The following is a 25,311-nucleotide window of genomic DNA, read 5'->3' on the forward strand; positions in this document are numbered from 1 at the left end:
GCCAGAAATATGAGAGGGTGATCTCTCAGCTCAGACATATGGCAGCAGTGGGTGCAGTGTTCTCTCCTCCTTGCCTCATGGGCCCTGGTAGTGGGACCCTTCAAGGGAAATTGTAGTTTAGCAAATTAGGAAGTTTAAAGCTAAAGGCAGTGGGGAGATTGAAAAAAAAATTTGTCATGTGTTGTGGTTCTCCTCTAGTGTGTGATGTGGGATCATAAAGTTGGGGCTTGGATACGGCATTGCCATAGGTTTGAGTGGGAGAAGGAGCTGCCTGTGGAAGACAAAGGGATTCCCAACAGTAGAAGTATTGCAAAAGTGTCCAGTGGGGGTGTTACACTTCAGATTGGGAAACTATCACCGTGGAAAGACTGTCCTTTAAAATTTGCAGAGCAGGTACGTCTCTCCTTCTGTCACATTTGCTAGCTGGTGCTTGTGTTGTGCACTGACTGGTGTGCTGGGTAAACCTCAGCCAAGGCAGGGACAGGCCAGTATGGAGATCTCCTGGAGCAGCTTCCTCCCTGGCCATCCATGCAGTGGTTTCAGGGCCAGCAGGGAATGAATTCACCTGTGTGGGCAGGACAGCCCCTGTGGCTCTGTGGGGCCACGTCTCCTCACCACCAGCAAGGGGATGGAGGGCAGGAGGAAGGAGCAGGGAGAGCATTGCTCTCATGGCTCACCTTGGCATCAGTAAATTCCTTCTTTGCAGGATGCAGGGCTGAGAACCAGCTTGGGTCTAACTCACACCACATGGAAGTCTGGCCCAGACATTTTGGATTTTTCTGTGTCACGGTTTTTCTCAAAAATCTTCCTTAATTCCCTAACTGCTGTCAGAGCTCAGGCCTCTTCCAGAAGAGTCCTCCCTGCATTGCCACTGCTCCTGTGCCAAGAGCATCATGGAGTAACACTGGTTCATGCCTGCAGTGACTCAGGGGTGGATCAGGCCCCATGGCTGCATCCAGCTGCCAGCAAACTGCTCAGCATCTGCTGAGAGTGGGCAGAGCCTCACCGAGTGCCTCAACCTCACGGGCCAACAATGTCTTCACAGGCATTGTGCCACCACGAGTGGCAGCGCCTCCAAACTTCAGGTCACAAATTCCTGGCTCTTTATATCTGGGGTTGCTGTTTCAAAAGAAAAGGAAGAACCTTTCCTACGATACCATCGCTATGTTCTGATGCTGAACACATCACTTGTGATAGAGCAGCTGATTGTTTAATTGCCCACTTAGTTCAAAGTGTCCCACTTTTGAGTCCAATTCTAGAATTTGTTATTGCTATACTTGTACCTCAAGGAAGAGTCTTCCTCTGATCTGGATGCATCAGGATCTCTTGCTTAATCACCTCTGTAAACATCTGGCATGTCTCTGGAGAAGACCAGTGCTCCCAGACCCATCCTTGTGCTCCCCTTCAGCCTTACCCTGCGGAGTTACACAGCTTTGGCTGCTCCTGGTCTGCTGAGAGACATGAGCTTGGCTCCTGGCTGTGTGGTTGTTGGTAGGTGTGGAGGGCAGTGAAGGGTGGAGCTCCTACACATTGTTGTGGCTATGCCCTCCATCCCAGGCCTCATGGCTTCCCACATCTTTGAAGCTGCATTTTGGTAGGGGCAGCGATCCAGTGAGGTCTGTGGTGTGCATTTTTGGATTGGTGTGCAAATCAGTGCCCTGCATGGGATTGAGGGTGTGGGAGATGAGGAAGAAGGTGAGAGGAAAGTGCCCGTGTGTGCAGAACACAGTGCAGGGTAGTAAGTGGTGATCCCAAAGGGCAAACACTGCAGACACAGCAGGGATGTTCACACAAGGATGCTTCCAGATTAAAGTGTCCTGCTCTAAAGTTTCCCTCATGGGCAGCAGATTAATTACCATACAACACCTTTAGAGTGGTGGATGCTTGGTCCTGTGACCCCAACACCAGAAGTTCTGCCTGTAGGGATAAGGGAGCTCTTTTGCTGCCCTTGGTGCTCTGAGGTTGCTGGGAGCTGGTTCAGCCAGCTGTGTAACTCCTGAGGGAGAGAGGGGTGTAATTCCTGAGGTGGCTTGAGGGATGCAGGGAGTGTTGGGGGAAGCTTTCCACAGCAGGGAGCCTTCTCCTCTGGCAGGTATCACTGTCCTTTAATTTTCTCTTGTACTCCTAACTCTCTACTGAGGTGTAGAAGAGAATCACACCACCATCAAAGTGAGTGCCTGTACCTCTGCAGGTCTCAGGGGCCTCTGTGCTGGTTGTTGTTTTGGCCAAAGCAGTGGGAACTCCTGTGCTAAACCATGAGCTCTTGTGTTCTGACTCAAAAATACAGTGACCAGCTGTGCTGAGGAAAGCTCAGGAAAATCCAGTCTCCATCAAGGAGACCAACAGTCTTGAAATCCACCCACCCCTGCCAAGCCCTCTGGGAGCACCTGGAGTTTGACCACTGCTATAATGAATAAATGTTGTCCAAATGTAGTACTGTGTCCTTGTTGGAGGGGTGGGAGATAAAGCTGTGCCTGAGTGAGAGTCTCAGGTCATCTTTGAAGACTAAAGAGCAAGGTAATCAATTACCACAAGCATGCCCACAGGCCTTCAGCAAATCTGGCTTCCTTCCATAGCCGAAATAATAGCAATGTCCTTTGCCAGGTAATTTTCCAAATGATTATTTTAAATAATACGTTGCTGTGATCCAGCAAAAGAGTTTGGTGATTTATGAGAGCGTTTGTCTCCTAGAGGAAGAGCAGCCATGAACTCTGCGGGCTGGCAGCGAGCAGCACGGGGCAAGTGGCACATCAAACACTCGAGTGTCTCATTGCTCAGGTCCACTCTGTGTCTGGAGAAATGGAGACAGGGACACAGCTCTCATCCCTCAGCCTGGCTGCCAGCGTCCCAGGTCACCAGGCAGATGGTGCTGGAGCTGCTCCGAGCTGGGAGGACGCATGGGGGGTGGTGGTGATGGATTGCTCCTCTGCCTTCCTGGGGCAGCTCTGCTCAAAAGGCAAAGGATGTTTGTTGGTCCTGGATCCATTGCCCCTTCCTGTGGTAAAAGCTGAGACAAAGCCCTGTTTTAACAGCCTGGCTTGGAAATAAAGATCGTGGTGCTGTGTAGAAACCAATCCAACAAGTCTTGGAGAACGTGTTCCCATGGGTGCTTCAGGTTACTCTGGCCATCTGCCTGCTTTCACTTTATTTTATTTTTTAAAGGCAGAATTAGGATACCTTAATCCAAGGGGATTTTTGTCATTTCTTTCCTGTTGTTGGATTTGGAAGAGAAGGGAGGAAATATGTGGTTGGTTCAAGACCAGCAGGTATCCCGTGAACAAATAACTTGGCTCTTCTTCCTATTAACTGGGACCCTGAGCAGCTGGGTCTAGTGGGATGTGTCCCTGCCCATGACAGGCGTGTTAGAACGGGACAACCTTCAAGGCTTCTTCCAAGCCAAACCATTCTATGATTAAATAGCCTGTGATGACCTTGTCAGTATTGAGGAGCTGCTTGTAGTGGGATTTGGCAGATGATACTGCCAGGGTGGAGTCAGTGAAAGGAGACTCAGTGAAACTGAGAATCTCTCCTGTTGTTTAGGAAGGGAAAATAGCACATCCTGACAGAAACATGTGGCCAAAAAGTGCATGTCCTCATCATCGTAATGGCATTTTCTCTCTTTCTCCCTCAGGTTACCTTGCACCCCGAAACCTTCCCAGTGCAGGCTTCTTCCCATTCCTGCAAACGGTGCTGTGTGATTCCGATGCCAGGTGTAAGGGCACACCATACACACCAGAAGATCTGCTGCCAAGACTTAATGACATCTCACCCTTCAGACTGTAAGGGAATCTGAATATTTCCGGGTGTTAGGAGGTGTAAAACAAAGCCTGTTTTGAGGGGGAGGGAGCATCCATGCATGTCTGTGTGTATGTACAAGTTTTTCCACAACAGATCTACCTCAACTATCTGTTCTGACAGATGTCTGACACTTAGAAAAGAGAATATCAGCTGCAACTGGACACTTCAGAAATAATCACATTAGGGACAGCTCTCAGGAATGTGTCCACTGATTCAAGCTTGAATCTTCTACTGAAGGGAATTTTGCTCCTTGAGAAAAACTCTTCAGCTCACCCAGAACAAAGCAAAGGAACATGTTTTTGCACAGCTGTGGTCAGATCATTGATAAGACTTGCCCCCAGACTGTTGATCTGCCACTGAGAGGGATCAATTCAGGATGCTTTGGCTGGAAGTTTGGATGTTAGTTCTGGAGCAGCTGCTCTTTGAGCAGGTCCTCCAAGTCCCCAGCCAGAATGGGTGTCCTCTCTGCAGGCCATTAAATGTGGTGGGAAACACATGAAAATGCAGAAACTATTTTTGCCCATGAAAGCAGAGAGATTTGCAGCATGGAGCTGGCTGGGCATGTTTTGCCCAGCTTCAGTTTGCTGAAATGGAAATGTTCAGTGGGACCATTTCAACTTCTTGATGTTCCAGTTGAAGTCAAGTAGCATTTGCTTTGAGACGTGTCAGCCAGGGTGGTTTCTACATCTTGGCTGCTCAGTTCTCACAGATTCCTGGGGGAGCTTGCCACCCTGAGGCCTGGCTGGTTCATGGAGATCTAAAAATCTGGGCATCTCACAATGGCCCTGGTTACTCATCTTTGCTTTCAGGTGAGAGGCTGCTCTGTAGTCAGAGTCTCAAAATCCCCCTGGGCCAGAGCTTGAGATTCTGAAGAGCTAAAATGGGCCCCACCAGAGAGCACATCAGGCGGTCCTGGGGTTGGTGGCTCCTTAAGGATCCTCCTTAGTGCAGAGGGAGTAATTTCCTAGGCCAATTCAGTGGTCAGAATCTCTCCATGGGTGGGAAGGATGACTAAGGATGTGGGCAACTGAAGTTGCACAAGGTGAATCCTAATCAAATTCAAGGTCATGCAGCAGAAGAGAGGAGGGAAGGCAAAGCCACATGGAGACTGGATGCCTGGAGTCACAGCTCTGTTCCTCAGTGTCATTGTTTTTCCCTGAGCATGTTAAACAATGGTTCATTTGGGGTATTGAAATGAAGAAATGGGAGCTTTTAGTGCCAAAGCTGGAGGTCTTCCATGCGTTTGAATAGCTACAAATCCTCCTTGCTTTCTGCTTTTGGTTTCTGCAAAGCTGTTTAGGAATAAGTGGTTTTTCCTGCCAAATGGAAAACAAAATATTTGGCCAAATTTTATATCAAGAACATGAGTTATTAATAAGCATCTTGACCACTCTTGATGCTCGAGGTTGTCTGTGGGAAGTATCATTATAGATATGTGGCCATACCTCCCCTTGCATGGTCAGTGTCAGCCTTGGTGTGTTCTACAAAGAAAACACCAACTATTAAATAGTCACAGCAAAACTAGCAGGATGCAGCAGAGTCTAAAACCTCAGGAAAAGATTCCTGGGGAAGGGGAGGGCTCCAGATGAATAGGTGCAGCTCTGCCTCAGGGGTGCTGGATCCCCATTGGTGAGTTTGTCACAAAGTGTTTGAGCTGTGGCCCTTCACTACCTGAATATATTGTTTTGTAATATTCAGCTAATCCAGGCTGTTTCTCTCCTCTCCCATTGTGCAACTCACTGAAGCTCTTGTTAAGCTGTTTTATAACTTGCCCTAAAACTATGCATAACCAGAGGTCAGCAGAGAATATGGGCAAGGTTCTCCCCTTTGATTCTGTTCCTTAGAGGCATTTACCAAGGTGTGCATAGTAAGGTTGCTTGAAATTTCCCTTAATAAAAGGGAACCAAGTCCAAAAATCAAGCTCAGCAACCTTTTCTCCTGTAGTGGAATGTTTGGGAAGGATGAGTAAGGTCCTGTTGTCTGGAAGGATTTCTTGGTAAGGCCATGCACTTTAGAGCCATGGAGTTCTGTACTTTTGGTTCCACAAGATACGTGCCAGGCCCCCAGAAGGAACAAGGCTTTTGCATAACCCAGATTTCAACACACCTGCCATGAAATCCAGCCACAGACACATTCTGAGTTAAAGCAGTAAGTTAATTATAAGAAATTCTGGCAGTTGTTACAGTTGTCTCTTCTTTTTTTCCTTTTTTCTTCTTTTCTTCTTTCCCCCAGGAAGCTCAGGAGCTCATCCAGTGTAGCCAAGGACAGGCAGCCATTACCATGGAGTGCAGAGGTTCCTGAAAGCAGGAATGCTTCACTGGGTAGGTTACTCACTGCTCCAGGAAGTTCTGCTCTTTGAAGGCTGATTTTTTGAAGATCTCTGGACAGAGCTGCAATTCTTAGAGCACTGCTGAAATGATTTATGTGTTTCATAGAGGCATGTGACCATGGCCACAACATTAGTGTAAATTCTTGGGAACAAGTACAAGTAGCTGTAGAGAAGACTTTGGAATTTGGCCAAGAAACCAGGATTAAATGGTTGTGTTTCACAGGAGCAATGCAAGATCACAGATTGATTGGACGTTAATTAGAGACCTGGCTATTTATGGAATACTGCCCTTTTACTACCCACAAATTCTCCATAAACAGCTTATGATTTTTTTTCAAATGGGTTTTTATCCACAGTTATCCAGCAAATAAGTTGTCTTCTGTGCTAGAGTGGATATTTATTGTTGGTGATGTTCTCCTCTGATGTGATTCTCTTTCCTGAAGGAACTTTCAGTCTGAAAGTTTCCATAAAATCATTACAATTATTATTTATTGATACTAATGGCTGGTACAATCTGCAAGCCATCATGATGGATAGTCCTTTCTGCAGGGAGCTCACGATGAAATGAATGATTACAGATTTGCATTTGCCTGTTCTGCTCCAGTCATTCACTGTTCCAATTAGCATTCCTGCCAGCACCCTCTGTGGTGCACAGACAGAAAAAGGCAGAATGCAAAGGGGACCGAGTGCAGAGGCGTGGGGAGGGGAAAACTAAATCAATGAACAGTTATGGGAACTATTGACTCATGCTGATGGTCAGGGAGGAACTCAGTTCTACATTTTATTTAAAAATAAAATTTAAAATGATAGGTCATGGCCCCATATAACAAGTTACAGTATCATCCAGAATTTCATTATATCAGAAAAAACCCTAAAGTATTTACAGATTGGCCGTACCTTTGGAAGCAGATTGATAATGCACCCAAAGCTGTAGGTATCTGTTCTGTGTCCTGGTTTTATGTAGCAAAGAGCTTTTAAAAGCCATAAGTAAAATACAGTGTTTCAAACTGTTATTGCAGCATTTGGGGATTCAGTATTTCATGGAGAGAAAAACCTTCAGAATGTTTCATCACCATCCAACTTGACTTCCAGCACCCACACGTTCAACAAGATCTTCAGTTTTGGGAAGGTAAGTCTGTATTTGCATAATTGCTGAGTATGAACATTTGTGTATCTTCATATTTAAAGAATTAGAAGCTTGAAGTACCAACACACAGCTTTTATTGCTTTAGGATCTCCCCTATTATGTGAATGAGCTTTATTTTGGAAACATAGTGATTGTGGGTGGATTTTTAAGCTTTGTGGTGAGTTTTTTATCCTCTAGGCAGGAATCAGGCAAACCTTGAGACATAATACCATGAAATACAAAATATAGTCACACACAAGAAATCCCCTGAGATACTTTGTTCAGAACTTGCGTGAGTTAAGATGTTTTCAGTATATTTTCTCTCTTATGAAATTAAAGATACTATGTCACAGGCTTTGACATTCGAGTATTTATTTGCCCATGCTAGTCCTGCAGTGGCATCAGAGGCACTGTGTGTTGATTTTATGGGTATTTAATATTTATAGAATCTATTCCTTTGTAATAGAAATTTGTTACAATGTAGCGGACACTGCTTTTGTGGTTTGGTGTCAAGGCCTACAAACACTTAAGCACACATTTCTCTTTGTAATAGATGAGGAATTTGAGGGATTTTAGTGAATGCTAGAATTCTGTCAATGCTGTAACCACAATGCTTTTCAGATGTTACTGCTACCCCTTAAAAAAAGGCTCATCACTGCATTTAGCACCATCCCAAATACAATATTGCTTTACAGCCACCCCGAATGTTTGTTGTTCTTTCAGAGCCAGCCCCAATACTCCACTGCAGGGAACCTCAGGGCCCTGCTGTGCCAGGTCTTGTCACGGTACCTGGCACATCCCGGTGCCACGGGAGGGAGCATGGCAGCCAACATCCACCACACCTTCTGCTTCACCAACTCCTCGCTTCTGGAGTCCTTTGCCCAGGAGTTCAGGACCCAGCTCTCCCAGGTGAGTGCCTGGACCTTTCCTGGGGGCTGCAGCCGGGAGCTGTGGCAGTTCACACCCACCAGGCAGGGTTTGGAGCTACAACACAGCCCCTTGTGGGCAGGGGTTGCTCATCTCTGTACCCAAGTAGGGCACAGTGAGGCTGAGTGAATTCTTGTGCATGGGGTTAGCCCAACGACCTCCAAACTGAGCACATGGCTTGGAAAGCCAAGGGTCATCCAGCCACCAGCTCATGGCTACAAAGGGTTCTCACCACACCTGGGCCTTGCTTCTCCTCTTTGTTTGCCCAGCTATAGTGGCAGGTCAAGAGAACAGCACGAAGATGTGGTGTCAATAAGAATGTTTAAACCTTGGGAAGGCAATAAATTTAATTGTGTATTACCTCAGCAGTATAACTTCATCCAGTGACTCCTGCATCTCATCCAACAATTCATGATTGAAGCAGTACTTGTCTTTGGGAAAGCAATATAATTAAAGCAAATTAATCCTTTAAAGATAAAGCCTTCTTCCTTTTTTTGGGTTTTTGTTTTTTTGTTGTTTTTTTTTTTTTTTTCTTTGCCAAGGTTAGAATTGATATTCATTTTCTTGTATTCCTAGTCTTTGGACTCTTTAGGACATTATGAATCGTAGGGCTTGTCTGAACAGAGAATTTATTGTTCAACCTGGGGTGTGAAGGTAAAACACAGTCACACTCTCAGTTATTACCTGTTCTTTGAATGTATTGTTTGCAGACTTGCATGCAAGTGTAGTGCCAGCTGAAAAACATAGAAATACCCCCCAGCAGCAAGGCTTCTGGTTATTAAATAATTTCTTCTGGTTCTTAAATAATTTCTTACATTTTTATTTGTTAAGGTGCAGCACAACCCAGAGTACCAGGAGACTTTTGTCAGTGAAATGGTCTCATTTCTGACACTCATCTCCCAAGTGCAGAATGACACCTCCCTGTGGCACCTGCTTTTGCTGGCCCCAGATGTGTTTCAGGACAACATGCAGCTGCGAGACATAATTGATTTCCTTCAGAATCCAAGCAGGTAAAACAGAGAAACTGGCAGGAGAAGCACTGAAAACTGCTGGGTTTGCTGGTGGGTTTGTGTACTGACCTCTAAGGGCATCACCTATCCTCTGGAAAGAAAGGTGTTACCTTAAAAGCATGATTTATTTGGGGAATGATGCAGCTCCATGCTAATGCATCTCTAAAGGTGTCTGTGGACTGCGAGCAGTGTGTTGTTTTTCAGTGATTCTTGTGTCATTCTTTTAATGGGAACTTAATATAAACCCTTGAGTTTTCTCCCAGCCTGCTTAGAGGCACTGTCGTGCCCTTGTGCAGATAGAAAAGCTGGTGAGTTGCAGGCACTGCCTTTGGTGGAAGAAAAGCCCTCCTGGCTGGATAAAGCAAGCAGCCAGCTGCTTCTTTCCAGAAAAGCACAGAGCCAAGTTCAGGTTGCTTTGGAACACCTCAAGCACTTGTAGGGGAGCCATAATGTTGTTTTTTAAAACTGATTACCTAATCTAGTGCTGGGTTAATCTTTCAAGGCTGATCCCAAGAGAGCAGAGAAGAGAGGGAGCCTGGTTTTCTACCGTATGGGCTTTAACATGTCTGACTTGAAGAAGAAAGTGCCAGTTATGTACTTGCTCAGTGGTTATATGAAAAACAGAGCTGGCTTAACTGCATTATTTAACTGAACTAAAATATTTGATGCAGTTTGCACCTAGGGCAATACAATTTTCTAAAATGGGCTTAGCCTTGAAATCCCTTTCCTGGGCTGTAGTTTGGCTAAACTCTCCCTGATCTCCAGAATATCTGAGTTACTCAGGATTAAGGGACTCTGTTTCCAAATCATCTTCTGGGTGTGTGACTGACCCTGCTATAAAATATTCTGGATAGTCCAGTTGTTACAGTACATGGAGGACACCAAGAAACTGAGTGTCTTCAAACTCTCCTTGGTTTAATCTTGCATGCATGAGCAGTTGGGTTAAGATGCCAAAAGAAGTTGTAGGAGCTTTGCCACTTTGATTGCACCCAGGCTTAGAGGGACTCACTTTTGATCACTGGTGTGTTGCTGAGGCACTTAGAAACCTGTACATTTAATATCAAGGTAATTTCCCATGCTGCATTGTGAGACCCATGTGTAAACTGTAATGTCCTTATCCTTAAAGGAGTCAGCAGCAGTGTGGCAAGAACTGTAATTTTATTCAGAAGCATTTTGTTCATGCTGCTGTTTCAGTCACAGGATTATTACATTTGGTTGCATTTACTGGCTTGCAGAACCCAGCCTGAGAACCAGCCCTGTTGGAGTGCCCAGGGAGAATTAATATTGACTGTGCTTTGCTCTCCAGCTGCAGAGCTGGGGGAAGTTATCATAGGCACAACAAAGAGGCACATAGAATTTCATCACCAGAACTGTGCAGTGCTTTTATGCCTGGCATCTGGCACTGTAAACGCATGAGTAAAGAGTTATTGCAAGGAGATTGCACAAATAGTACTTTTAATGATGCTTACAAAAGCACATCTTAGCGAGCCTGGCCACGTCTCTTACTCAGGCAGGACTGAACTCCTAAAGAAGTGCTGTACAGGGAATTTTTTTTTTTTGTGGTTGAAATATGAAGGTGTAGAAGAAAAGAACTTTTGCTCATTGGTGCATCTGTATGAACCGAGTGATAAACACCACCAGTGTGAAACAGTAACTTCCAAGTCATGAATCCTATAGAAAGTTTAGCAGCAAACTTTATTACTCACAAAAACCTGGTTTGCAGACTGATTTCACAAATGTTCCTGTTTGTTGTTGTACGATAGTTTTTCAGCTAAGCAAGTTTCTCCACAGCCAAAGTCTGCAGAAACCCTGCAAGACTGAAATAAAAGGGCAGCAACAACACTTGTTTCCATGTTTGCTGCCTTCTGATCTGTGTGATATGCATCCATTTTGGGCAAGTCTGTGCCTGCCTCCTCCTTGGCTCTGCCATTGCTCAGCTAAAATGTTGTTTATAACTGGTTTTCTTAAGACTCTTACAAGCACATCTGCAGAATGAAAATGATGAGCACCAAGCCCACGAAGCCTGCATGGAGACATTATGTTAAATTAGGAGAGAAGAGATCCCTGGTGCTCTGTTCTCAGTAACAGCCTGTTCCCACAGATCAGGATGTATTTATTCATGCCACTGAGATCAGCCCAGCCAGGTTCTTTGTGTATCACCTGCAGAACGTGAGGCAGGTGAGAGAGAGATGGTGCATTTCAGTGACCCCACAGCTACAGTGAAGGCTGCTCTTTATACAGGAGAAGAAAAAGGGACTAATAATCACAGTGAAGTTTTCAGTAACCTGCACACCTGAGCAGGCAGTCCTTTAAATTAGCTCCTCTGTGATACAATATGCCTGATTATCAGTTTGTTCCTTCCTAAGACTGACAAACATTCCTTCCTTCCCTGTTAGCCTGGCTATTACAGCATGAAAAAGGAAAGAAGGAGAATTGGAAATGGCAACAGTTATTTGTGATGGCTTCTTCCTTCCACAGATGTTTTGCCCCTCCCCCGGGATCCCTGCTCTCCCTGGGGCCTTGTCTCCTTGGTTCTTGGGGTTTTTTAGGAGGAAATTCCCCTGCAACAGTGAATCACATGGTTGCTGTGTCACTTGGGTGTTTTCTGAGGCCTGCTGGCTGGATTTTAGTGGCCTGTAGATTTTACATAACTCTCTGAAAACGTGCACCTAATGAGTGCCACACGTATGTTTGTGCTAATACACCACCATGGCTTTCCCATCAAAGCCCCTGGTGTTTGCATCTTGTGCATGATCAAACAAATAATTAAAAATAGGGGTGATGTCTTGTCTGTCAGACATTTTAAGAATGATAGGCTGTACTCCAGCTGTTTCCTATTAGAGCATTTGTTTTCTCTCTTCCCATAAACCTGTAACCACAATTTATTTTCCTTTTTCCCCTACTCCTTCAGTGTTGTGCTGGCAGCTCAGAATGTCTCTGCAACTCTTGTGAGCGATGATGGATTCAAAACTGTTCAGAATGGGGTTACAGATTCTCCACTTCCCCTGAACTGCATGGAGCAAGGTAAGAGTCATATCTCTGCTGAAAACCTGTGGTGCTGAGGAGAAGCAAACTGCAGGCTAATAAGTAACCATACAGATAGCACACTGTTCAGGGCTCAGCATAATGGGTTCTTCCTTCAGCTTTTTACAAATGAAATGCCTCATTTCAAATGGAAAAGTAAAAAAGGCTTGGGTTTGTCAGTAGACAATGAATTAACACGAGTTTGCAGCCTCAGTGGAAATGGGAAGCAGTAATGTTTTACCTTGGTTTGCTTTTTTGGGGGGATGATGTCAAAATCTGCCTCTGGTTGTGGACTCTGTCTCACTCAGCTTGGTGCAGCGAGGCAGGGGCTGGGGCTGGGCTGCACAATGAGCTGTTTACATCCAGATGAGCCATTCCTTCAAATCCCTGTCCCTTCTAGCAGAGATATCCCCCTCTAACTGGGGCCCTGGGAACAGGCTAGGGAAAGGAACTAAATGCTACAAGGGGCAGATGGGGATTTCAGTCCCTTCTCTACTTGTTTTGTTGTGATTGTGGGAGTTGAGGTGGATAAAAAGAAAGATGAGGTGTGCAAGAATGGAAAACATGGAAAGTGGCTGGTGAGAGGACTAGACACATAGAGATATCAAGATGAGTGTAAATGGCTGTGGGAGACATAAATGATGCTGCAGACAGAGCTTATGTGTGAGCAGCAAAAAAGCAACCCTAAATGAAGGGAAAGAAACCGTAAGAAATACTTGGCCACCTTGCTCTGCATTACTGACAGCAAAGTGCTCCTCAAACAGGAGGAGACCTCTGTTAGCATCCAGATCACAGGAGCATTGAATTGTTCCTGAATTATTTCAGCACAGAAAGTCACTTCCAGGATGCCATCCTCACTTCCCTTGAAGGGCCAGAAAGAGTTACACCCCAAATGAAAACTCAGATGTGTAACCAGGATATTGTGGCTTGTGGTAGGAGCCTAACTTCACAGGTGCATGTTACCCTGAATAGATTTGCCATTATAGCACTTTTCAGGTTCCAGAATTACATGATCTTTACTAATGTGCTGTTCACATTTTTGTTGTAGATAAAGAAGGAAGCTGGGTGACCAGATCTATTTGTAATTCCTTTGTTCACTGGAAAGACAATCACACTTTAGTATCTGAATTGGAGGAAGTTCTAAGGTGAGACATTAGCTAAAGCGATATTACTAACAGTGTAATTCACATCTATGATCTTTGCTCTAAATTACCTTACATTTCCACTTGCATTGATTTCATATTCACTAAAACACTTCTTTGTTCCCCTCCAGAAAAATAAAGTCACCAGAGATTGGTGGAAAGCACTCCAAGAGGTCCATTAATTCAGATGATTTAGAAGCCATACAAAAGCATCTACATAGTTTTAAAGGCTTTGAGGAAAAAATGAATAGAAGTGAATTAAAAAGCTTAAATCTATTCAGAAATTTGAAGAATGAAACATTACAGAAATTGTATGCATTTCTTGAACTGGGAATGAATCCACATCATGATTATAAATTAAAGGAACCATATCATAAGGAAATAATTGATGAAATCTATAACTTCACATCACTGCAATTACAGAGTGACTTTAATGGGACTGCCATTTTCAATACAATGACCCAGTGGAAAGAAATTCAGAGGGCTTTAAAATTAGCTACAATGCTTTGGAATCCAGCTCTCCTAAGTAATTCCAATTTTAGTATATTGAAAACTACGGATGCTCTCAAAATGTTGCTCTCCACAAGCATGCCATCACTTCTGGAAGGTCTCAGAGACCATTTGAGTGGAATGCAAGAAATCCCATCTGTGTTTTCTGATGATCTGCTTGAGTCTGAGTCCTACAGAAACTTCCCAGAGCAGCTCCTGGCTCTCGAGAAGATGTTTTTTAGAATGATAGGCACAAATGTAGGTTATCAGTACATCCTGCTGCCTGTGTTTGAGCTGATGAGGGCTGTAGAGAAGTCCATGGGTGAGGCCTGGTGGGATGAGTTGAACGTCTATTGGCGCATTGGGGAGAAGCTGAGATCCATGAGGTGGAATAACACAGCCATCGTCGCCTACAGGCAGTTTTTGGAGGTGTTAGACAGCCAATTGCAAAAGCTGAACAATAAATCAAGTGGTGTCTTCGGTGAAGAGTTGGATCAGCTGTCAGAATTTATAACAGCTGTGTTTAGAGAGTTTGGGGAAAGCTCTGGAGTAGCCAATATCTCACAAGTCACTCAAGCCATCCAGAAGACGTTGTACATCTTAAAAGACTTACAGCTGAGTTATAATGTCAGTACATTAAAATCTATAGAACTTTTCTTTAATTTTAACAATAAGACCTTGGAGAGCTTGTCTGAACTTCTGAGAACAGGAATGAAAATCCTTCATTATACAACTGCCAGTGAAGGTTCCAGTGAAGACATAATTAAACCCATCTATAATTTAACACATCTTCTACTTCAGGAGTTCAGCCAGTCTTCCTCACAGCACAATAACTCACTACAGGCAAAAATTTGGGATTTCTTGCGATCAGCCTTGGATCCTTTCCTTGAGCACAGCAGCAATGGCTATAGGACACTCCAGAACTGCTCCTTTGAAGATGTGCTTGGCATAGGCCTTGAGGTGCTGTTTGAAAATGCCACTCTAAGGGAGTCCTCAGCCAGGAGCCCCTGCAGGCCCCTCTTGGATTCCTTGGCCGTGGAGGGTGGGACAGGGAGCAATGACACCTTTACCAGGGTGTTCCAGCTGGCCATAAGCAACCTGAAACTGTCCCCAGAGTTTGCTGCTGCCTACAACAACAGCAGGGAGAGCTTTTCCAAGGAGCTGTCGTGCCTCACGCGAGCTCTGCGTTTGTCTCTGAGTTTCCTCTCCAAGTTAAACCTTGTCTCTGAGCTGGGAAACTCGTGGCTCCAGGAGAAGGTGAGAGCTCTGAGTGCAGCCATGGAGGGGCTGGTGCAGGGTGATGCCTCGTTCCCCATCCCAGCCCAGGATGTGGGTGATGTGTCCCCATCCCAGCTTCTGAACGTGCTCCTTCCTGCCCTGCTGAATGAAACAGTGCTGAGCTCCCTGAATTTGTCTGACAGTGCCACAGGATGGAATAACCTGCCCATGCTCTCTAGTGTGGCACAGGATGAGCTCCCCAACCTGCTGCAGCTGCTCCAGGGTGCCTTCAGCCTCACCGAAGGCAGTTACTACACAAGTGTCTGGGATGTGTTTGGTAGCTTCCTCAGCACCAAAAGGAACCCAGCTGAAGGATCTTCCCTTGCAAGGCTGTTGGAAGCAGTGGCAAGTGACTCTGCCAGTGACCTGTCAGCTCTAGAAGTCACAGAAGCCACCCTCTACATTCTCGATGGGCTGAACATCCCTGGCCTGCTAAATGAATTCAATATAAATTCCAGCTCAGCCTTTCTCTCCAACAAAACCAGTTTTGTCAGTGTGATTGATATTGTTGCTCATCACTTCACTGTCGTGGCAGAAACCCTTTACAACAAGAGCCTGCCTTGGACTCTGAGTGACCACACTCTGTCCCCAACCAGCTTGATCACACAGTGAGTTTGGGCTTTGGGTATTGTAATTTCATGGATGGGTTGTGACCACCATTCTCATTCCAGCATGAGAAATATGGAATTTTCTTCCAGTGGAACAACCTAAGCCTGCAATCACTGTAATTTAGGACACAATGTATAATGTGGGTTAAATTGAAGAAGAGGAAACTTCTCCTTGAGCTGAAAGTCAGACTTGCAAAAAATTTTGTGTGTTGGCACGTATCAATGCACAGTCGAACAGAGTCCTGAAGGAGTCTCACCACCAGTGGTAGGCTCTTTGGAAAACCTTCCTTTGTGGGATGACTCTCTTATTTTTGATCCTCAGTCTCCCTTAGGTGTGCCTTTCCATCTATGTAATGCATCCATCACATAGATGTGAACCTTTCAAGTGTGTTTTCTTATTTTGAGAGTGAATGACAGCTTTGGGAAATAACAGCAAAAAGAACTGATGGAATAAAACTGGGGAGGTACCCACTTAGGAGAGATGGCTTTCATCTGGAATTCTTATTTACTCTGCTGAGGAGCAGCATCCATAGCTGACAGGTTGCTCACTAATACATACCTTGTTTTTGAAAGAGAAGCTGATTTAAATTCCTATCTTATTTTTCAGATTTCTGTTTTTAGAATTTCAAAACACCGTATTGCAGATGACAGCGAATAACAGCTATAACCCTTACCTGATGTGTTTAATAAATTCTGCAGAAGCTGAAGATGGGGAATTGACAGGTGATCATGATTTCATTAATGCTGAAGGGCCTCAGCTGGAATGTGTTTTGCCTAATGGTGGGAAGGAATGGTGTTACAGGGTTTTATCTGCTGGCAATTAACTGGAGCTGTGAGACCTGGGGAAGTGAGACGGGTTTTGTTTGAGTTATGTCACATTGGGATTATGGGTTTCCATCCCAGTCTCTCCAGAAGGCACATCTCTTTTTCTTGGTGTAATGACAGGTTGCTGACACTCAGACAAAGCAATGTTACAAATAGAAACCTCTTTGCCTTCACAGCTTTATGTAGCTGTAATATGACAGCAGTTATTTCTGAGAGTTAACATGATATTTCACATAGATACTCATCATTTGTGCTTATTGTAACACCCAGGAGGTTTTACCTGTGCACCTATTACCAGGGTGGGGTGGATTTCACTAGGAACAGGGCACCTACTTGACCTCAATCCCTTATAACCCAGATTACAATTTGGACCTTGCTCTGTGATTTCAGAGGTCCTCAGCCACGGGAGTTTGGTGGAAAATAGCAATGCTCAGTTGGCCTCAGAATGAAAGTGCTGATATTCCCATCTGTGAAGTTTCTCGCATTTTTGTCTGGAGTAACTATTGTTTTTTTCCCCTCACAGAAAACATCACACTGCTTTTGAAGCAAACTCATCTGAAAAAGAACTCTTTTATGCAAAATAATACCTCTGAGAAACATTCATCCATACCAGAGCTCCTGAAGCTAAAAGTGAGTCTGCTTAAAATGCTGACTTGAAGGACATCCCGCAGTGATACATGAATGTGCAATGGTGGTTTTGAAAAACAGAATATGGAAAAAAGTTTTCTTAAGAGAACAGCTGATAAAAGCTAGGATGAAACTCTGTGTTCTCCCTGCTGCCTGTATTTGAAGGTCACCTGTAAACTGAGTTGAGGGACGTGTTTTATCTGTCCCTACTGAGTGTACACCCATTTTTCAGAGAAGGTAGAGGTGTTCCTGTCCTCCCATGTGCTGGATAGAATAGCTCTGTTTTCCACCAGCTGTCCTAGGAGGATGAGCAGTGCAGAGATGGCCAGTGGTAGCATAATCCTCAGTGCACCACTAGTTCTAAAATTCAGTGTATTGAGACTTCCTGAAGCACCTTGCAGAGCTGCAATCATTCTAGGATGCCTCAGCTTCACTTGAGGAGGAGATAGGGAGGAGTTCTGGAGGGCACAGGTAGGGATTAGCTATCTCTGCCCTCCTGAAAATCCATGGAATTGTGCACTCCTAATTGGCAGTTAGCAGCATGAGTAACTGCTTTACTGCTGTGCCTGAGCAGCTGTAGCAGCACCAGCATGGCTGGAGTCGAGTCCCCACATGCTCCTCTGGCCCCAGATGTCACACAACACCAGAATGGCTTCTGAGATTAAGCAGCACCATTGATTCATGGAGTTCCCTCACCAGCTTTGGGTTTGGCAGTGCCTCATTTGAATAAAATGCTTCTTAGCCCATGCATTCATGACTGCACTAATAGCATGCATGCACTTTAGTCTATTGCTCCATATGAGAAATAGCATTTAAAAGTCCTTTTAAAAAATACAGCAGTGTGCAATGTTGTTGTTGTGTAATATATCTGTAACAATAATATGATGAGCCTCAGTGTGACAGGTACTTAAGGGCATAAAGCTGAAAATAATTCTTCCCATAAGAGCCTGATAATGTAAATAATGATGTCAGACAAGAGGAAAGCCCATAATAGCAAAGGACTATAATTTTACATGGGCTGGCAGATGAGGAAGCTCTGACTTCTGGCCAAGTCCCTTTCCTGTTCTGCAGTAGATGACCAGGTGGTATCTGAAAGGCTAAACCTGTTTTGCAATGCAGATTTATTTGGTCTCTGAGAAGATTAATTGGTAAACAGGTAAGTCCAATGGAGTACTGCTGTCTAAGAGTGTTGGGCAGGGGAAATGACATGTTAAGGTTTGCAAGGTTGATTAGATCCAGCCAGGTCTGCCAGAAGCTCACACAATGATTGTCGCAAGTTGTTCTATTGGAGACCTTTTGAATGAACTAAATATATATGTATTTCAAAATCTTAGTCCTAAGGAGAGACAGAAAGGCACAGCTAGACTCTTTAAAGCTTGCCTTTTATAATTCTGTCATGTAACTGGTGTTTGTGCATTTGTCTTCCTTTTTTCAAAATGTCCTTTGAAGATCTCTCGCCTCCGGGATCTGACAGCACTTCTGTGTGACTATGAGAGCTCTCAGTCCATCCAGCAGCTCTGCCACCTCCCTGAGGTTCCCTTTGGGGAGCTGTGTGAGCAAGGCCAGTCTCAGGAGCAGCTCCTCCGTGCTGCTGAGCTGAGCAGCCAGCTTGTGACCAACGTGCTGAGTCACAGGAGGATCTCCCAGGAGCTCCAAAATGTACTCATTGGGGATGCAACAGACATCCAGGCACAGCTGAAGTGGTGAGGCTCTCCCTCTGAGCTAGACTGTTTTAGTATTCTGTTTATGAAATGACTTCTTGCCTTCTCTTTGTATTCTCAGTTTTGTTTGTTGTTTTGTTTTTCCAATTCAGGCTTCAAGAAAATGTACCAGAAATTGCTTTCTTTCAAGAGATTCCTCAGTATATGGCTGCTTTGAATTCCATGTTGAATGTCACTGAGGGTTTAACAGACTCAAGCAAGCAAGGTACTCTTCTGTATTTTCTTTACAATGTTGGTAAACATCACCACTGGTACCACACTTTCTGCTGGAAATCCCAGAACTGCCTAGCTGCCAGGAAGAATTGGTATTAATGAAATAACCATACACTGTGACCTTGGGATCCTTTATCTGGGCTACTTCTAGAGCCTGTTCAAGACCACAAAGAAAGCACCAAGTCTTTCCATCTGAGCAAATTTTGCTCTCCTGAGATGTGATAACTTCAGCCCACAAACCAGACTGTAAAATGTAGGAAGTAATGACTGTATGTTCCAAGTTTTTTTTTTATTTTTTTCATATCAGCAGTGAGGTACCGTGCTCTCATACTTCACATAAAGTCTTCTCCATGTGCTTGAGATTTGCTGTGTGTCTGGAGAAAGCTGTAACATCAGTTGTTCTTTGACTGTTCATTCCAGAAAAGTTAAGAGATGTGTTTAAAAATGTGGACCAGCTCAGACAGGACCTCAGAAACGCAACAGGAATGTCCACAGCCAGCATTGATGCTCTTCTGGAAGCATCTTTCCCAGAAAACAGCAGTCAGGTAAGTTTGCTGTTATCCTTTTGGGAGGTCTTGTTGCTTTCTGCTGCTCAGACCATTAAAACTGTAATTTGTTAGTGAATGCAGTTGAGCAGGTCACTGGGTATGTGTCAGCACAGATGACCCCACAGGGACAGAAAGAGGATAGCAGTGCATGTTATGCATTGGGATAGCCACCAGGAATGCAGTAGGAGCATCACTGTTGTCAGCCCAGCCTTTGCAGAGTGGGAGCCATATGGTCCCTTTGGCTGTCACCAGGAGCTGGTCAGCAGCCAGGCACTGCCTGGAGAGGGATGGCTCTGATCTGCAGCAGGGCACAACTCTCTGGGACACACTAATGGGGGCTGAGCAGGGTCTTCAGTCAGCCCTGGTCACTGAGAAGTTGTCCCAGTCCAGGTAAAAAAGTACATTTATAACCACAACATATGAGAGCGCTCAGGGTCCAAAAATGCCCTCCCAGAATGAGAGATGAGCTTCCCTTCCTCAGCCTCCTGCTCCTGCAAGCAGAGCTCCAGATGCTTTTCCCCTTCCCAGCCATGTTGTCTGGACTGGGCCCCAAAGAGCACGCTCTTTTCCAAACTTCACATGCATCAGTCAGTGAGAAATTGAAGCCACAAAAGCTTTTACTACTGGGCAAGCTGGGTAGTAAAACACAGTCCTTAGGATTTGTCCCTGGGAGCAGGAGTAATGGGCAGGCATTTTCTGGTTCTTAGGTGGTTGAAATATGGCACTGTGGAAAGAACAACAGCCAGGCAAGATTAACCCAGGCATGGTGGAGCATGCAGTGCACCCCTAACAATTCTCTTTTCCCTTTGTGCACGCCCAGTTCCTCTCTTGGGTGCTGCAGCTGGAGTCCTGCAGTGTCCTTCTGGAGGACCCACAGCTGCAAGTGGTGGTGCAGGAGCTGTGCAGCCTCCCTCTGGCAGAGAGGACTCGCAGGACTTACCTCCTTGGGGTCACCCTGCTGAGACACCTGGACATTTACAATTTCTTATACAAGGTTAGTGCTGGATTTTTAGAGTGGTTTCTACAGTCTTTGCTGCAGGCCGTGGCTGAAAGGTTATAAAATATCATTGCAGTGGCCAGAAGCTACACTGATTTACATAAGCCAAAGATCAGGCTTTGCTCATGCAGCAATTTTTACTGCATATCCATGCTGTGACAGCATGGATATAAATGAGAATCCCAGCTGGTGTAAAGCAGCAAACCCCATTTAAAGGCACTGGACCTACTCTAAATGCCTCCCTATCTGCTAGTATCCTTTATGTGCTGTCACAACCTCTTGAACACTCCCAGCTGACCCAAATATGAGCCAAATTTTGTGATTTCTTGGAAAGGGAAGCTCTGGAAAAAGTCCTGTAAAATATCTTTTCCCTATTTATTTGGAACTACAAAGCTATGAAATGATTGAAATTCACCCCCCCAACCTCCCCAACTGTAGCAACAGCATCTAAGAAAACATTCACAGAGAAGTGAATAGTAAGCATGTATTTAAAAGTACAGGAGTGATCCTGGGGGAAAAAAAAAGTTGTTAAATGACAGTGCCAATGAATTTGGGCTCAGGTCAAAAGTCACTCACAGTGTTTGACACCTGTGCTGTGTGAAATGAGAGATTTGATCATATCCCAGCCAGTGCATGACAGATATTTCCCAACTGTAGGTGTTTGGAAACACACTGTTAGATTATGTAATGTTCAGGTGAATGGTTTGCAAAAGTGCTTGGGGATTTAGGAATACAAATCCCATTCATTTCCCATGAGACACCCACTCTATAAAGCCTCCTTGCAGTTTTGAAAATCCCACAGTGCTCATGTTTGAGTTAACACAATATGGGCGTGTGCGTGCCTGTGCACGCAGATTCCTGCTCATCATAATTGATTTCCTTCCTGCCTCTTGCAGATGTTTTTCCCCAAGGAACTTCAGAAACCCATGGACAAGATTTTAGGCCTTCTGACAAAAATGAAGTATTTCAGACACCAGGTTGAATCTGGCATTGATCCATTGCTACAAGCTATTCATTCCCTGAAAAAGCTCCGACAGTCCAGGAAAATGCCACTGACTAAGGTATGTGTAGTCTGCCTGTGCTTTTGAGGCAAAATGCCACTGAAATGGTTTCCACAGTAATTTCTTACCCTAGAAGCCACAGGTGCATTAAACCACGGATTCTGTTTCAAAGCAACAGTGTTCTGAAAAAAGCTCTATCAAACTTATCTCTGGAAGTGTTCAAGGCCAAGCTGGATGGGGCTGCTGGCAGGTGTCCCTGCCCATGGCAGGAGGTTGGAATGAGATGAGCTTTATGGTCTCTTCCAACCCAATCCATTCTGTGTTGCCTTCCTGGGAGAGTTTTGATTTGGAGCAGTGGGACCATCATGTGCTCATGAGTGGGGATCACATGCTGTGGGAGGAACAATTGGAGCAAGAATGTCTTAAAGGAGAGAGGATTTCCAGCAAAATACTGGAAGGATCAGATGGTGAAAACAGCTAGAGAACTGCCCACTAAAGGCAAACCCACCAAAGTCAGCAGCTAAAAACTGCCTTAGCTTTAGTGTGCATTAGATCACACCCCAAGCCTCCAGCCTGCCCAAAACATTCAGTACAAACCCATTACTGCTCTGACAGCTGCAGTAACTCCAGGGTGCACTGCCTTCATCCAGCACAGTGTCCAATCCATCTCTGATCCATGGTCCAGGAGAACACAAGTGACAGGAATTGTTCCTGGTCATCATTCTGCCTGCACATTGCAGAGCCACGTGCAGCCATGGACTGGATGGGGACAGTGATGTGCACATCCATGTGACAAATCTGTGTTGTAACCCAGGTGTGGGAATGTCACCAGGCACACATTATAGGGAATTTCTCTGCACACATTGTAGGCACTTCCCACATTGGCTGTCATACCTGGAAATAAATGTGCCACCTCTGTCATAATAAAAAAAACCACATGATTTCCATGAAAAGTTCCTATTTTTGTAAATGCAAACCTCTCATAAGAAAGCAGCATAAAAAAGTTCAGTCCTTTCCTTCTCATTCTGTTATTTCTCTCCAAGTGGGGTGCTTTCAGTGGGCAGGATTTATTTGTGTTTTGTCTTTTCTGCAGGCGTTATTTAAACCAAACAACTTCGGGGTAACACATGGCACTTTTAAATCCATGTCAAAAGTCCTCTGCAACCAGGAGATCACACCCCTGTTTTTTGAGTCTTTGCTTCCAGACTTTGGAGACCCTGTAAGCAACAGTTCTCATGCAGAGGATGTCTATGTCCAAAAGCTGATGAGGAAATATGGGATTCCTCAGGATTCCAGTAAGTCTGGCTTTTCCCTAGGGCACAAACATTTCAGAGCTGAACTCTGCTATTTCCAGACAGATCTAGTGCTGAGCTATTCTCCATATGTCTCTGAGGGCTGTAAGTGCTCATTATTTATGGTAGCTGAAGATCTGCACTGCCCTAATTATTGGTGGTTTATTTCCATAAGTGTTCAAAGGGAAAACTGCCTGTGCAGCAGAGCAGTGCTTGACACTGCACTGTCTCCCATTTGTTGATGATCTGGTCCTAGGGCTCTACAGGTCACTGCTTTTTCTTGATGTGTAGTTTTTCTGACTGTACTGACATTATTAGCTCCTCTGAGTTCACAAAGCTCCATTTAACCTTCAAGCAGATAATGTTGGCTCAAACAGCCAGACTCTTGTTGTCTTGAGTTCAGCAACAGGAGATCTTGGGGGTGGATTGCTTTTGTCAAGATGCATTAGATCAGTCAGTGAAGAGGGCCCTGAAGTCATTCACTGGCCACAGCAACAAACTGGGCAGATGGGAGAAAAAACATAGTGGCAGCTTTCTTGTGTCTGGTCTGTTTGTTCTCTGTGCAATTTGTTTGCTTTTCTCCCCTTGCAGCCCCATTTTGCTTATCCTTTTACCTGGACCTGGTCAAGACCCCCACTGGAGCTTTGATTTGGTCTTTCTTAAAACCAATGGTGCTTGGGAAGATCCTTTTCACACCAGATACCCCAGAAACTCGAGCAATCATGGGAAAGGTATGGCTCTGCTCCAGGACATCAGGATACACCCACTGCAAAGGGTTGTAATTTGTCTAGCACGGGCTTGTTTCCCTGGGAAGCAGAGGGCTGCTTTCTCACTGTTTGGAGTATTCATCAAATTATCTTTGCCTACTTGCCTTGCTGGCCATATGAGTCATCTTTTGTCTTTAGTTGAATCTTCCCTCCAGAAGCTGCTGTTGGTCTAATATTTATAGGACAATTGTTTAAGGCCTTCAGTTTATCAAGTTTCACCCCCATATTTTCAGCCAGTAGGAGAGAGAATGCTGTATGCAGTGCTTGTTCACAGGCAGACCAGAGGCAGAAGGAAAGCAGATATTCAAGGCATGCTCTAAATACAGTGTGTTTAAGTGCTTGCATAAATTCAGTGTGTTAAGGGGTATTTTGCCAAACAATGAGAGGATGCTAGGAAAAATCCTAAGGAAAACAAATTTGGTCTCAACTGTTTTATTGATTTATTCATTGGTTAAAATCTGTAAGGTAATGAAAAAATTAATCCTTTTATGTTGTGGGCTTCTTTTGTAGTCAAATGCAACCCTGGAGCAGATGGCTGAGTTAGCCCTGAAGTCCCAGGAGTGGCTGGACCAGTCTCCTGTCATCCTGAACTCACTGACTAAGTTAAACCAGACAGTTCCAATGATCAAGGTATGACTTCCTACCTCCTCTCTGTCTCCTGCCAGGAGGGACCTGAGAGGATGGATTTGTTCACTGAAGTAAACTGGGGTTCCAGGGACATCTTAGGTCAGCTGGGGAGACCCCTCTCAGGGTGTCCTGGACTTCACAGTTTCTGTGCCTGCCTGTTCCCGTAACAGACATGCTCCTGACTCACCTTTCCCTGCAAATTCTCTTTCTCAAATGAACTGTTTGTAATATGCTCCCTGACCCTGGCTGCGCTGGGGCCTGCTGGAGGGCTAAGATGAACAGGGAACACTCTTCAGTTTGTAAATTAACTTTCTGCTTGATGGACTGATCCAGCCAGCCAAGACTAGGCAAGAAATGAATTTTTCAGGAAATGAAATAGTATCTATAATAAGCATGTAGTTCTGGGTACACACATAAGAGCTAGAAGATGTTTTGTACCTCAATGAATGCAAATAAAATTTCTTTTTCCTCCTCCTAAGAAGCCTAGCCTTGCTTGGATACAGAAAGCAGTAGACTGTAATGTTACACACGCTTGTTTCCCATTCTCTGTAGTAAAAATTGTCTCCTTTTCTTACAAAAATGAGATCCCTGAAAGCCAAAAGCATTAGCAGTTAATTTTAGGGGCTGGAATTCATTCTAATTTCCATGGCACCAAGAGAAAATCCAGAATGGAATGTGCAAAAATGAAATGAAATATTCTCTGCTGATTGCAGTCATTGGTGGAATAATGAAATATTCAGCCAAACAAAAACCTGTGCTGATCTCCAAGTTAAGTTTTCATTGCCTATGCATTGTGCACTGGCTGTGTTCACAGGACTTAAAACAGACACAAGGGAAATTTACTTCTGAAATAACTAAAATTATCCATGATTTTTTTTAATGGGACTCTAGTGCCTGGTGGAGACTGAGTAGGCATCCTTTCTGGACTCAAAGAAGCACTGACTTGGACTCAGAGAGCTCTC

At 44.6% G+C, this 25,311-nt stretch overlaps 1 protein-coding gene across 1 annotated transcript in view; it reads left to right on the forward strand.

Annotated features, from left to right (window-relative positions):
* ABCA12 (ATP binding cassette subfamily A member 12) overlaps positions 1-25,311 on the forward strand; it is a 77,196-nt gene that overhangs the window by 12,097 nt on the left and 39,788 nt on the right. The window contains exons 3-20 of the mRNA XM_041460212.1: positions 3,632-3,779; positions 6,031-6,119; positions 7,147-7,256; positions 7,977-8,162; positions 9,012-9,190; positions 12,102-12,214; positions 13,263-13,359; positions 13,488-15,731; positions 16,339-16,454; positions 17,080-17,186; positions 18,633-18,886; positions 18,997-19,109; positions 19,538-19,662; positions 20,486-20,659; positions 21,559-21,723; positions 22,757-22,958; positions 23,547-23,686; positions 24,233-24,352. Coding sequence (XP_041316146.1) covers positions 3,632-3,779; positions 6,031-6,119; positions 7,147-7,256; positions 7,977-8,162; positions 9,012-9,190; positions 12,102-12,214; positions 13,263-13,359; positions 13,488-15,731; positions 16,339-16,454; positions 17,080-17,186; positions 18,633-18,886; positions 18,997-19,109; positions 19,538-19,662; positions 20,486-20,659; positions 21,559-21,723; positions 22,757-22,958; positions 23,547-23,686; positions 24,233-24,352 — 4,682 coding nt within the window. The remainder of the gene's footprint in view (positions 1-3,631; positions 3,780-6,030; positions 6,120-7,146; positions 7,257-7,976; positions 8,163-9,011; positions 9,191-12,101; positions 12,215-13,262; positions 13,360-13,487; positions 15,732-16,338; positions 16,455-17,079; positions 17,187-18,632; positions 18,887-18,996; positions 19,110-19,537; positions 19,663-20,485; positions 20,660-21,558; positions 21,724-22,756; positions 22,959-23,546; positions 23,687-24,232; positions 24,353-25,311) is intronic.

The sequence above is a fragment of the Pyrgilauda ruficollis genome, unplaced genomic scaffold (genome assembly GCF_017590135.1).
Source record: "Pyrgilauda ruficollis isolate IOZ18807 unplaced genomic scaffold, ASM1759013v1 scaffold140, whole genome shotgun sequence".
Lineage (NCBI taxonomy): Eukaryota > Metazoa > Chordata > Aves > Passeriformes > Passeridae > Pyrgilauda > Pyrgilauda ruficollis.